The 12,048-nt window shown below is 35.3% G+C and overlaps 1 protein-coding gene across 2 annotated transcripts in view; it reads left to right on the forward strand.

The window, feature by feature from the left end:
* The first annotated feature begins 2,644 nt into the window (after nucleotides 1-2,644).
* LOC121418376 (equilibrative nucleoside transporter 1-like) overlaps nucleotides 2,645-12,048 on the forward strand; it is a 29,167-nt gene continuing 19,763 nt past the window's right edge. Inside the window, exons 1-4 of one of the 2 annotated variants that reach the window (XM_041612211.1) lie at nucleotides 2,645-2,848; nucleotides 10,468-10,793; nucleotides 11,249-11,330; nucleotides 11,776-11,909. In XM_041612211.1, coding sequence (XP_041468145.1) covers nucleotides 10,498-10,793; nucleotides 11,249-11,330; nucleotides 11,776-11,909 — 512 coding nt within the window. In that variant the 5' untranslated portion in view covers nucleotides 2,645-2,848; nucleotides 10,468-10,497. Of the gene's footprint in view, nucleotides 2,849-10,069; nucleotides 10,177-10,467; nucleotides 10,794-11,248; nucleotides 11,331-11,775; nucleotides 11,910-12,048 lie in introns of those variants that run through there. The other variant, XM_041612212.1, reaches the window with a different exon arrangement.

The raw sequence follows: 12,048 nt of genomic DNA on the forward strand, positions 1-12,048 counted from the left end.
GCGCGCTGTTGATTGATTAAAAATAGAATTGCGCACGATTTTTAGAGTTACATTTGACTGCAACTCCTTCTGTAACGGGCCCTGATAACTTGCATGACAACAATTATAAAAGGCTCTTTAATAATTATACAGAAAAAAAAGGGGAGGGGGAGGTTCACTACAAAATGAAGATTATTTCCCGAGATATTTGTCAAGGGGAAAAAAATTAAGGAGAAAAAAGGTTTCGCTAAAAATATATAGGTCATTTTCCTTACATTTTTAACACCTACCATAATTCCAGGGGGTACTGCCTTTGGAGATTAATGAACGCAGCACCCAGGGGCCAGGGCCATGCAATTAAATGATATTCATTTCATAATGAGCCCCAACACCTGCCCTCGTCAAGTAGGCCTATATGTGGGTACGTGTGTGTATAAGGCATTTGTAAAGTACAAAATACACTTACTCCATCACAATTTCTTGTGTAAAACTGTAAATACATTTAAACAGCTATACTGTAACGATAGACGATATCAATGATGACCAGTTGCTGTAATAAGAATTAACTTCTCCAACCCGAATTGTCTAATTAGACTACCCTGTAGTAGTGAGGGAGAAAAAATCTGTCAAAAGCCTACGTAAAGGTCGTAAGTGTATAAACCTACCCGCAAAATTACGAAAATAGTAACTTAATAATATAGGATAGTAGGTATGGACTTAAGAAAAAACAAAACAGGAAAAACAATGTTGATCATATCATTCTATATTATCATATTATTCACGCCTGGTACAAGGACAAGTAGGCTAAACGCATGATGGTCAGAAAATGGTTTGTTCGTTTGAAGGCCATGATGGTTATACTGTGTACATAGGCGGGGGGACAGGTCCCCCCAAAATTTGAGGTGGGGGACGATCTCCCCTTAAATTCTTAGTTGATAACCTTTTTTTTTGCTTGTCAAGTTGGTTTCCTGCGTCTCCCCCTAAATTCTGGTGGACCCCCCTTAAAATGTCTCTTGTCCCCCCTAAAACATAGGTTGATGACATTTTTTTTTTGCTTGTCAATTTTTTTTTACATGTGTCCATCACAAAATTTCAGGTAGACCCCCTCAAATTTGTTGGGCTTCCGCCTCCAATGACTGTGTACGTATATCAGATATCGGTTTCAGATAAATCTAGAGTTTCCCGAATAGTTGACTGGGTAATAGGGATTATGAGGCCGTGGTAGCTGCTTCCCGAGCGAAGCGAGGGATATCGTAATCCGCTTCTTCAGCTTCGCTGAATTAGGATATCCCTCGCTTCGCTCGGGAAGCAGCCACCAGGGCCTCATAAGAGGCTAGGTAATATACGGCTTACAAATTTTCAAGACTTGCATTGCTTGTTATTTGATTTTTTAATCATTTAATATGATTATGCAAAGAACGGAGAGACAAATGAATTTAAATTTGATGATGTATGCCTAATTGCTGCCACATTTTCCCAATATACTGTCCATTGATATTTTCATCTTCCGTTTTTGTATATGTGAAGAAGATATCAAACAGTGCTGGATTCCAGATCGACGAAAAAAAAATCAGTTCAGTTATAGCCTTTTCATTTATATTAATGGTGGGTTCATTCAATCGCGACAATGCAGTGATAGAGTTGTTAGCTATATTTTGATATTAATGAATGAAAATAAATAATGATAATCATACACTCCAAAAAAAGTTTACTCAATATTGGATAAAGTGGGAACATGCATGCTGGTTGGGTAAAAAAGAAACCAAATATTTTGTCGATTTTACCCAATGTTGCGTTGAAATTTACCCATATGGGGTACAAAAAATAACCAGTAAACATGCATGTTCCCTTTCTACCCAAGTGGGTAAAATTTTACTCATTTATTTAAATATTGTGTGAAAGAAATGGATGAAGAGAACATGTATACACTATTATTTGTACGTGAAATTCAGACAGTTACAAGATCATAGAACTACACTGACTCTTATTTCAAACATGATTTAAGCTCAATTGAGCGGTGTTCTTATCACTCATGCAAACCGATGAGATGATCGTTAAAAAAACCATGAATTATAATGGATATTATTCAATTTTATGAAACAACATAGTCAAGTAACAACAAAGACAAGTCATACTTTTACTCAGCGTTGAGAGAACTCCGTTGAGCCATGATGTTGTTGTTTGAACGTTGAGTTTGGGGGATTGATGGGGGAGGGGCAACGCTGCATTACGTAATAGATACCTAAGTCACCTTGAGGTATATTGTTGAACCGTGAATTGATCTCTTCCTTTGTTGGAATCGTCCATCTTAAGAGAGGGGGTAAGATCTCATGTTGGCAAGATATTGCTTATCAAACAGATATTATGATGTTGTCAACAAAAGGAATATGCATGTCCAAACTTCTTTGTGATCCAAATCCGTATTTTTCATTCTAATTTGGTTATTTATTTCAACCGTTTCTCCTTTAATAATTACAAGAACTTTACCCCTGAGTATCACCCCGGGAGTACCACCCCCTCATACTTCAGACTTAGTTTAATGGATGCGTCCATTGTTCATTCACAAATTCAAGACGACCACTAGCCAATCAATCACACCCAGCCAGCCCCAGCCCCCTCCCTGGTTCGTATGCAAATGACCATTTAAACCACAAAATTGTGAATAATTTATCCTCGGTTGTGGTTGTTCAGCTGATCAGCTGTTACCGCTATGTATTTTCCTCTTTATGCACGCCTAATTTGAAAGACTACGACCCTACAATTCGAATATACTACGGGCATACACACACGTAAATGATGCGATCGCGCATGTCTTAATTATCAGAGCAGCGAGCTGTCTTCTTCCCCTTGTTTCGTGATTTATTGAAAGGTGAGATAATCATCATCTTGTGAATTCATTGCTGACATTATAATCAGAATGTATTTAAGATATTTTTTTATTGGCTTGTATGTAAGGCTATTATTTGCTTAATAAATGACACTGTAAAGTAGCGCATGAGTTTCCGTCTTCTTGTTGTTTGACTCGGCGTGTTACATTCGCATTGCAATGCATGGATGAAGTTCGCTGTGTGAGTGCGTGTTCAGTTACTAGTGTACACGATGATGCAAGCCTTGACTTCATGCTTGCATCTTGACTTCATTGTAAAGCCCATAGCTCTATGGTAAAAGCCAATAGGCTTGCCTTTTAGCCTTAGGTCTCCTATTCCACAGCACGTACTAGGTGTTCCAATTCAAAGTGCTTTATCTTTATACCCAATACTAAATTTTAGCAGGATTCAAGGGATTCAAAGTCAGTGTCCAGACATTGATCTAGTCAGACATAGACAGAGATGTTCAGAGAGAGAGGGGAGGGGATCATCATGGCCATGGCATGGGGAATTCACAAGTTACAATTTACATGTATTGTAACTTGTCTTTAGATCTAGACGATCTACCTGAAAGAGTGTATTTAAAGTAGCCTAAAGTCTAAAAGGATCATGATATTTTCTGAAAATAAACACTGAATGACGTCTTGTTATCACAAGATACCGTAGAGTCCTCTTCTATAGTCTTACTAGTGCAGTATGAAGCAAGTACATGTCATTAGGGAACAGAACACATGACATGGTATATGGTTGTAAATGTAAATGAAGACGTGGCTTGCGTTTGGAGCGTGTTAATGCAGCTGAACAACCTTGTATATTTGTTTTATTGCAGGTACCACTTTGACATCACATAAAATCCTCAGAGGTTTAAAGTTTGTTTTGACTTCATGATTTATATCCGTCTTTTGGGTCTGAAGTTGCAAGAAGATAGAGTCTATACATGTAATTTGAGTTCACAATAGGCCTACATGTATTAATATATTTTAGCCCAATGTAAGAAGGCCCCAATTTACAGTAAGCTCGATCCACTAATTTTGAAAGAATCTTTATTCAACAAATGTTTTCTTGTTATCAAAGTTATTCTGCAAGCTGCAGTAGGGGAGACCGGGGTTAGTTGGAACATGGGGTAAGTTGAAACATTGTAATTTTCTTAGAAGCCTGTAAAATAAATTTATGCAATGCTGCCCTCAATTTATTGCAATAAGAATTCAACGGTGTTGTATTATTAATAGCAATAAATTGAGGGCAGTATTGCATAAATGTATTTTACAGGCATTAAAGAAAATTACAATGCCTGTAAAATAAATTTATGCAATACTGCCCTCAATTTATTGCAATAAGAATTCAACGGTGTTGTATTATTAAAAGCAATAAATTGAGGGCAGTATTAGAAAATTACAATGCTTCAACTTACCCCATGTTCCAGCTAACACCAGTCTCCCCTAAGACTAAGAGTGAATAATATGGGAATATTCATTTTGCTGTCTGGTGGAACTTGATCACAAGATGAAATTTGCCTTTGATCTCAAATGAAGAGCTTTGATCTCTGCAGACCCAGAAAGTGTTATTAATTGGACTGGAGTATACATGGTGTTTGCTAAATTGATACATGTTAGAATATGTTCCTCTTTACATGTAATATCACTTGTAAATATGTATTGCACTTACTGTAGTTGAAAGCAAGTATAATTAAAGGGTTGGTCTTGGCTGAAAATATTTATATCTAAATAAATAGAGTAAAATTCACAGAGAAAAAAGCTGAAAATTTTATCAAAATCGGATAACAAATAAAGTTATTGAATTTTATAGTTTGTCAATATTTTGTGAAGATAGTAATATGCACATTGAATATTCAATAGGTGGGCTGATGATGTCATATCCCCACTCTCCTTTTTCTTATGTTATTACATGAAACCATAATTGCTCATTTTTCATACATGTGTAAATGGTGTGTCTCCATTATAATGATGAAATTAGATGAGTTGCAGCAATAAATAACTACCTGTAATACACTTAATCAGATGTCAATCCAATTGTTTTAGTTCTTGGTAGAAAAAATTGTAATAAACCTAATTTCATGTTATAAAATATAAAAGAGCAAGTTGGTAAATGACATCAGCCAACCTAATGAATATTCATGAAGACATGCCTAGAACTGTTTCACTGGAATGATGCAAATCTTTAAAAATTCAATAACTTTGTTAATTGTTATCAGATTCTGATCAAATTTTCAGCATTTTGCTCTATAAATTTATTGATATATAAATATCTCCAGCCTAGACCATCTCTTTAAATGCAAACCTGTAATAATCAATGTTTTTCTTTTATTGATTAAAAAAGAAATTACATTTACTGAAAAAATAAGCAGAGAAAATGCAATAACTTGCAGCAAGTAAAGTAAGTATCAAAGAAAGGTACAGTAAATAACAGATTTTTCGTCTTTCAGGATTTTTTTCCCTTATAGAACTTTGCTTTACTTGCTTCCTCTGATAACATAATAGGCTTATGCATACAGTATCACATTATTTTCAATGTTTTTATATTTATTCACACTATGTACATGTAGTCTGATTGTATGATATTGCTGGTGATCATTCATGTGCTAAAGTTTTTGGGTGTGAAATTTATGTGGATGATATGCTTAAGTTAAATGAAACCAATCGTTATGTTGTTTTACATGATACATGTTGGAAGAAATTCTGAAGATTTTTTTCTTGTACTAGAATTGTTCTGAAAATTTAGGGAATAATCTTTGTTCGTTCTTTATATTGCAATTTCTAGATATGTTGGATAAATTTTCAAATTGATTTGACAAAAAACCTAACTATTTAGCATAAAATGAATGGATGGATAGATTCATCACTCACTACCCCTTATGTGCAGGTGAAATGTTAGTATTTGTTAAAAGATGTAACATATATGTAATGCAAAAATAATGTATGAAGTTTTGTCCTATTAAAGTAATTGATATACATTGTAAAACATGCCTATTGACCCAATGGAAGAAATAATTGAAAATAAATTGTATACATCTTTCTGTTGTCTCATTTGAGGGAATTATATTCTTTGCAAATTCATTATTTGAGTTTATTGTTTAAATTGGATCCACTGCTCATAGAGTTAACTACCATCATTAATTTTTCATTAAATCATTCTGTACTTTTGTATTCATTATGAAATTAATGACGTCAAAATGAATAGTTGAGCTGTTTTACCCATGGATATAAACATCTACGTCTTTCACAATGTACCTAATTAAAGATATACAGAAGTCCTACTTTATCATCTTTTTGATTAGTTATCAATTATGATCATAATCTATATTTTCATAAAGAAATTGAACTAATGAATTGTTTCCCGCGCATTTTAATGTTTTTTTAAAACTGTAAATAAGAAGTAGAAGTAAAATCAATGTTATAATAACAAATACACAATTTCTATAACAACTTTAGTATCAGACAATCAAATTGACCGATTCCAGTAGCTTAAAACTCTTATTCAACTTATTGCATTTTTGTTTGTTACAAGTGTTCTGCTATGGGTCCCTTGGATTAATATACTACTCAAGCAAGCTACATGTATGACTTTGCTCACCCACCACCAGTTAAAAAAAAACTTATTTCATATTTGATATTATAGTTGGTGTGTATGCAGGGCAGTGTATGTAATGTAAGTTTGTAATCCTAAAACATTCTACTTGACGAATCCACCACTCCCAGCTGGCAGGTTAATACCTAAACAGGTCAAGTATAGGCCAATAACTTGGTAAAAAATGTGCATTGTTTATCATCATGGTGATAGGATGATGATCATCGATTGTACCCTTGATGAACAAACGGAGGAAATAGGAAGTAGTCGTTAGAAGGGAAATTAAAGAGATACTGTTCTACTTTCCGCGCAAATAATAGTACCATTCTATTCGTAGCAGAAGGCCTGCATTCAAGGTAAAACAAAAAGGAAATCGTTGATAGTACACTAAGTGATTACTTGATGACGATATGAAGCCTATTGGGATCTTCACATGGGAAAGATAAGATATATGATGCATGCATGAAAATGGGTCTCGAATATTCCCACCCTCCCCTAGTCTAGAACCCCCTTTTCATATTTTGAGAAGTGTGTGAATATCACCCTCCCCTTATTTAAAAAGTATGTGAGAGGTTGCACCCCTCCCCGCCCCGGTGAAGTCGTTAGCTTTTATTCCTTATTCTCTCCATATATTTATAATTCAATTTACACTAGTAGATTATATGAATAACATGAAAAACCCAACTCATCAGATGAATATTCAGACACTGTCAATCATGATATACATGTATCCCGGGCATGTATCATCCCGTATAAATTAATCCTCAAGTGCACTGAAAAATATCGACTTCCAAGTTTCTCCTTTGTCGTTATGCCTACGTGTACAGAAAAGATTCGACCTCCATCGTGGAGTGCATGGAGTGCAATAGTTCAAGGGTCACGAAAATACGCGACGTCTGGATATGGGCGTAGTGGGGGTGTGTCGGTCCATGGATGGATGTTGTGACTGCATCTTAGCTGGGTCACACTACACATGTATAGTCTGCATGCGCAGACCTGTAGTGTTTGCAATTCGCAATATAGTGCATCGTGCATGGTGAGTCTGAAGTAGTGAGACTATATTTACTGTACTGTGGCTGCCTGAGACGGAAAGTTTGGAATCTAGTCTTCACTCTCCGGACTTGGTATGATCAGTTAAAGTGCCGAATTTGAGTCAGTGCTTGCACCTTGGAAGTTTATTGTACACTGCTCCATCATGGAGTCATGTATGGGGGGGGGGGGCTGTGGTTTTTATTTCTAAGAGATTTATTTCAAAACTGTAACTGTCATGGTTGTTTTCTTGGGGGGGGGGGGGCTGTCAGAATTTTTTTGAAGAAAAAATAGGACCCATTTGCGGCCACCGATTCGATGTCGGCCTACATGATGACTTGGTTTGCGTTTCCTTTATATTTCAGGAATTAGGGTACTAAATGTTACGACTTTGTCACGCTGTACAGTGAAAGTTTCGCAAGCCATTCATGTGCACATCCTGGTCGATATGCAAATGAGGGAACCGATGACGTCACATACTATTTCTTTCTATTCAAAATTCGAGATAATTATATTCATTCAGTTTTGCATCCATGAAGGGTGAATTACCATTGAGTTTACTATAAAATCATACATTTCACGCATAGGTATGTAATTTGTATTTTGTTAAGACATGTTTGAAATTGTCTTTCATTATAATGTGGAATAAGGTTATTGCCGAACATAGTGTAATAAACTATGATGAAGGACTTCCTTATTGTCAAATGTATACCAGAATTGAATTAAATTCTGTAAATTAATGATTCATATAAGAATGAAAAGCGAGTGACATAGGATCTCTCATTTGCGTGCCACAACCCGTGGTAAGCGAAATTTCAATATGCCATAATTTAAGTTTCTTATTTTACATCCAGTTCTGGTGAAATTTTCAGCATTGTGCTTGATTGATTTTCACTTTTTGGTCAAATCAACCATTATTGGAGTGGACGTGAATTTTAATTCTTAAATTTACTAAATTCAGGTACCTTTAAATAAATCTATGTATTACTCTTTCGGAGAAGGGTAATAGGGAGATTCCAAACGTGTCGTACGGGACAATATCTAATCTCTCAGCTGATTGCTTTAGCAATAATAATTTATTTTTTGTCAATAATAAAGTTATGGTGGGTAGTCACGGAAAAACTGATTACCAACAAATAATTTTTGATTATGGGTGAATTACAGATGAAAATGTTGTGTGTCCTATACGGGACTCGGAAGCGTTCCATACGACACGCAACATTATATTTTCACCTCTAATTCACCCATGGAGAACATATTTTTATTGGTTGTCATTTTTTACATGACTACCCATGTAGTACTTTATTATTAAACAAAGTACATTAAGTTTCTTGTTTGTTTTGATAGTAGGTTGAAAAATTTTGTGAAAATGGCTGATTTTTCTTGCACGGAATCGCCCAATATTACATGTTAATACTCCTGCATGCATGCATGTCCTGCCATTTCTCGTCCGACTACTGAATAAGAATGGACTGTTTTAGCTTGGTCGGCTTAAATAAACCTGTTTATCATAGTCTATACATATGCAATGCCATGATTTAATTTGTATTATTTGCTAATTGATTTGTTTATGTGACATTAATTTTAGAGTAATTTTAATGATGTTTTACTTATTTCCCGCCAGTATATCTCTATTATTCAAATTTGGTTGTACACTAGGAAACGCTTCTGACCATAATCTTAATATTTTCACTGATTTAAGGATTGTTCTTTATATTTGTGTTTAATAGATTACTTTTTTAATAGGTAATTACTTGAAATCAATAAACGTAAAACTTTAAAGAAACTGGCAGTATACTTAACGAATTATTAACACATACGCTGCCCACTTTTTTCATATTAAACTCATAATAGCACATGCATGAATCATATAGTTTTTTCCTTTATCATTTTATTTTTTCGTTATTTGAAGTATCTCTTGCGAATTTGTTTAATGTTTTCCGTTAATTTGTTAATAATTTCCGATTTTATTATAATTGAAAACTACAATGGCATACACACTATTCATTTCCTAGATACACAATTCACTTTAAGTTAATATTTCATTCTAGATTTTTACAACTCAATTAGTTTCAATATAATACTTTATCCGTGTCATTTATTTTGTATTTATCTGTTACTGTTTGAATATATTTTTTTATCATTATTACCTTGTAATACATCGCAATTCGGCCTTAGCCGCGATGATGTCTTGATTTTTAATAAACCATTTATCTATCTATCTATCTATGTAATGTTATTATACATGCACTTTCGGGGAATGTGTTTATTCATTATTGTGTTATGATAAACGGGTTATAACCAATCGCAATGTGAATTGAGTAATCGAAATTACCAAATCTATTCATGTAAACGCGATAACGGTTGCTTTTGTATATAAGATTGCCTGATAATGTGTTATTGTGTCTGGAAACTCAACCGAATATATTTTGCAGAATCTTCGTTCGTGAAGTGAGTGACGTCATAGCTAAAAACCCCCAATACAATCAGCAAAGCGGACTCCAAATGGTCGAATTGCTTTCATTTCCATTGCACTTCGTACTTATTTGATTGCGTGAGCCCACGATGACGTCCCATTGTATTCATATCTATCATGTCTATGCTTCCCAGTTCTTAGTATCTGCTCTGTCGATCGGGTGTCAGTAAAATAGTTCTTTTGGCATTTGGACTTCGTCGAATTATCTTGCTACTTGATTTTCTCTCTGTCTTTTCGAGCGTAAGGAAATTATAAAGCAATCATTCCTTTTTGTATTGTGTCTTTGGGAAGAGTACAGCCAGTGCACGATTGATTTTAGCCATACATTGGACTTAAATTGTTTTATTTTTTTTGTATTGTGATGTGAACTATAATTATAACTGTTATAAGCAGAAAGAATTCGACCGTGTGGGAATTATCAAGAATCTTCAAACAATCGATTATCTGGATTTTGTTTGAGAGGATATATATTTTTTTGCTTCAACTGCGTGACTGTTTCGTCTATTTATGCTTCCCTTACTCTCATTTTAGTTCCACAGATTAGTCAGCGAATAAAATACGATGCCGCAGAGTGCGACAAAGACACTCGAAGTGCAGGCCGATCTCGACGACGGGTCGGCATGGCCGACAACAGCACCCGTCGCGAACGGCGTCATGCCCACCAACCCGAGCAGTCAAAGACTTGTTGCTGATATCCAACCCAATGGCGACATCGAAATGGAGTACGTCGTCAACGCCACATCTCCGAGCCGAGAAAAGTACACTGCCATGGAGGCAGTGTCGGAACACACACAAACGAGGTTTGATGCCAAAGGAGAAGTGGAGCAAGGTTCGGTTTCGAGACCACCTCGAGATAAGTAAGTTTGAAAACTCTAGCTCCTCAGTCCTCATATCCTATCATCATCATTATCATCGTCGTTATTGCCATCATTATATTTACATCACCACCACCACGTCACCATCATCATCATCACCACCATCATCACCACCATCGCCGTCATCGCCACCACCACATTATCTTCTTCACCATCTTTATCATCGCCATCATCATCATCATCACCTTTTTCGTTTTCATCATCACCATCTTTATTTTCATCATCACCATCTTCATTTTATTTCATGCTGCATTTTGTCTGTTACCCGCCAAGATGACACTTGCCACTTCTCTCTATTTTGACCATCCTCATTCAGACCAAAATTACCGTGATATGATAATTTTCAAAACCAATTATAAGACAAATAGACATTTTACATGTGTTCATGACAGATAATGAAATAATTTTCATTAATATACTGTCCTAATTCCTTGCAGGTTCATGGTCGCCATTATTATATTCGCCATCCATGGAATCGGAACTCTTTATCCCTGGAATAGCTTTATCACGGCTCAAAGGGTAAGTATTCAAATGGATATTTGCAAATACACTTTTATTTAGCCATTAATGGATTGATAATTATGTGTTCATAAAATGTTGATTAGGCCTAATTTGATCGCTATATCTGTAGAGTTAGACCATAATACACGTCACATCTTTATAAATATACACTCCCAAATCACAATGACCGTAATTTGCCGTCATTTTATGACCCATCACATCTTTATTTCCCTTTTCAGTATTTCACAGACATTCATTTGCTAGCGCACTCGTTATTAATGATTTGTATTTATATATTCACGAGATGTTTTGATTGAAATGATTAGGCTAAATGTTGATCGCGGTTTCTTAAAATTTCGATCATAGTACATGTCACATTATCTTATAAATAACCCACATCGTTGGTAGTTTGCTTTTGTTTTATAACGACCCGTCTTATCTTTGATTTTATTTTGCCTTTTAGTATTTCACGGATCACAAGTTTGCCAACGTCAGCGACGACACCGAGTATAAAGACAAGTTCATAAGCTACCTTGGTATTGGAGGCTTCATTCCCAATGTCACATTTCTCTTCATCGCACTATTCTTTCCCCCAAAGTAAGTCAATAACCAGGTGCCTCGTTGCTGCTTTCACTAGTTCTTCTTCTTCTTTAAAAATAATAATAACAAAAATAATGACCACTATGCCGCGATATCAATCAAAGCCTTGTTTCATAAAAAAAAATCAAGAGCGTGT

Source organism: Lytechinus variegatus, chromosome 7 (assembly GCF_018143015.1).
Source record: "Lytechinus variegatus isolate NC3 chromosome 7, Lvar_3.0, whole genome shotgun sequence".
NCBI classification, from domain to species: Eukaryota; Metazoa; Echinodermata; class Echinoidea; order Temnopleuroida; family Toxopneustidae; genus Lytechinus; species Lytechinus variegatus.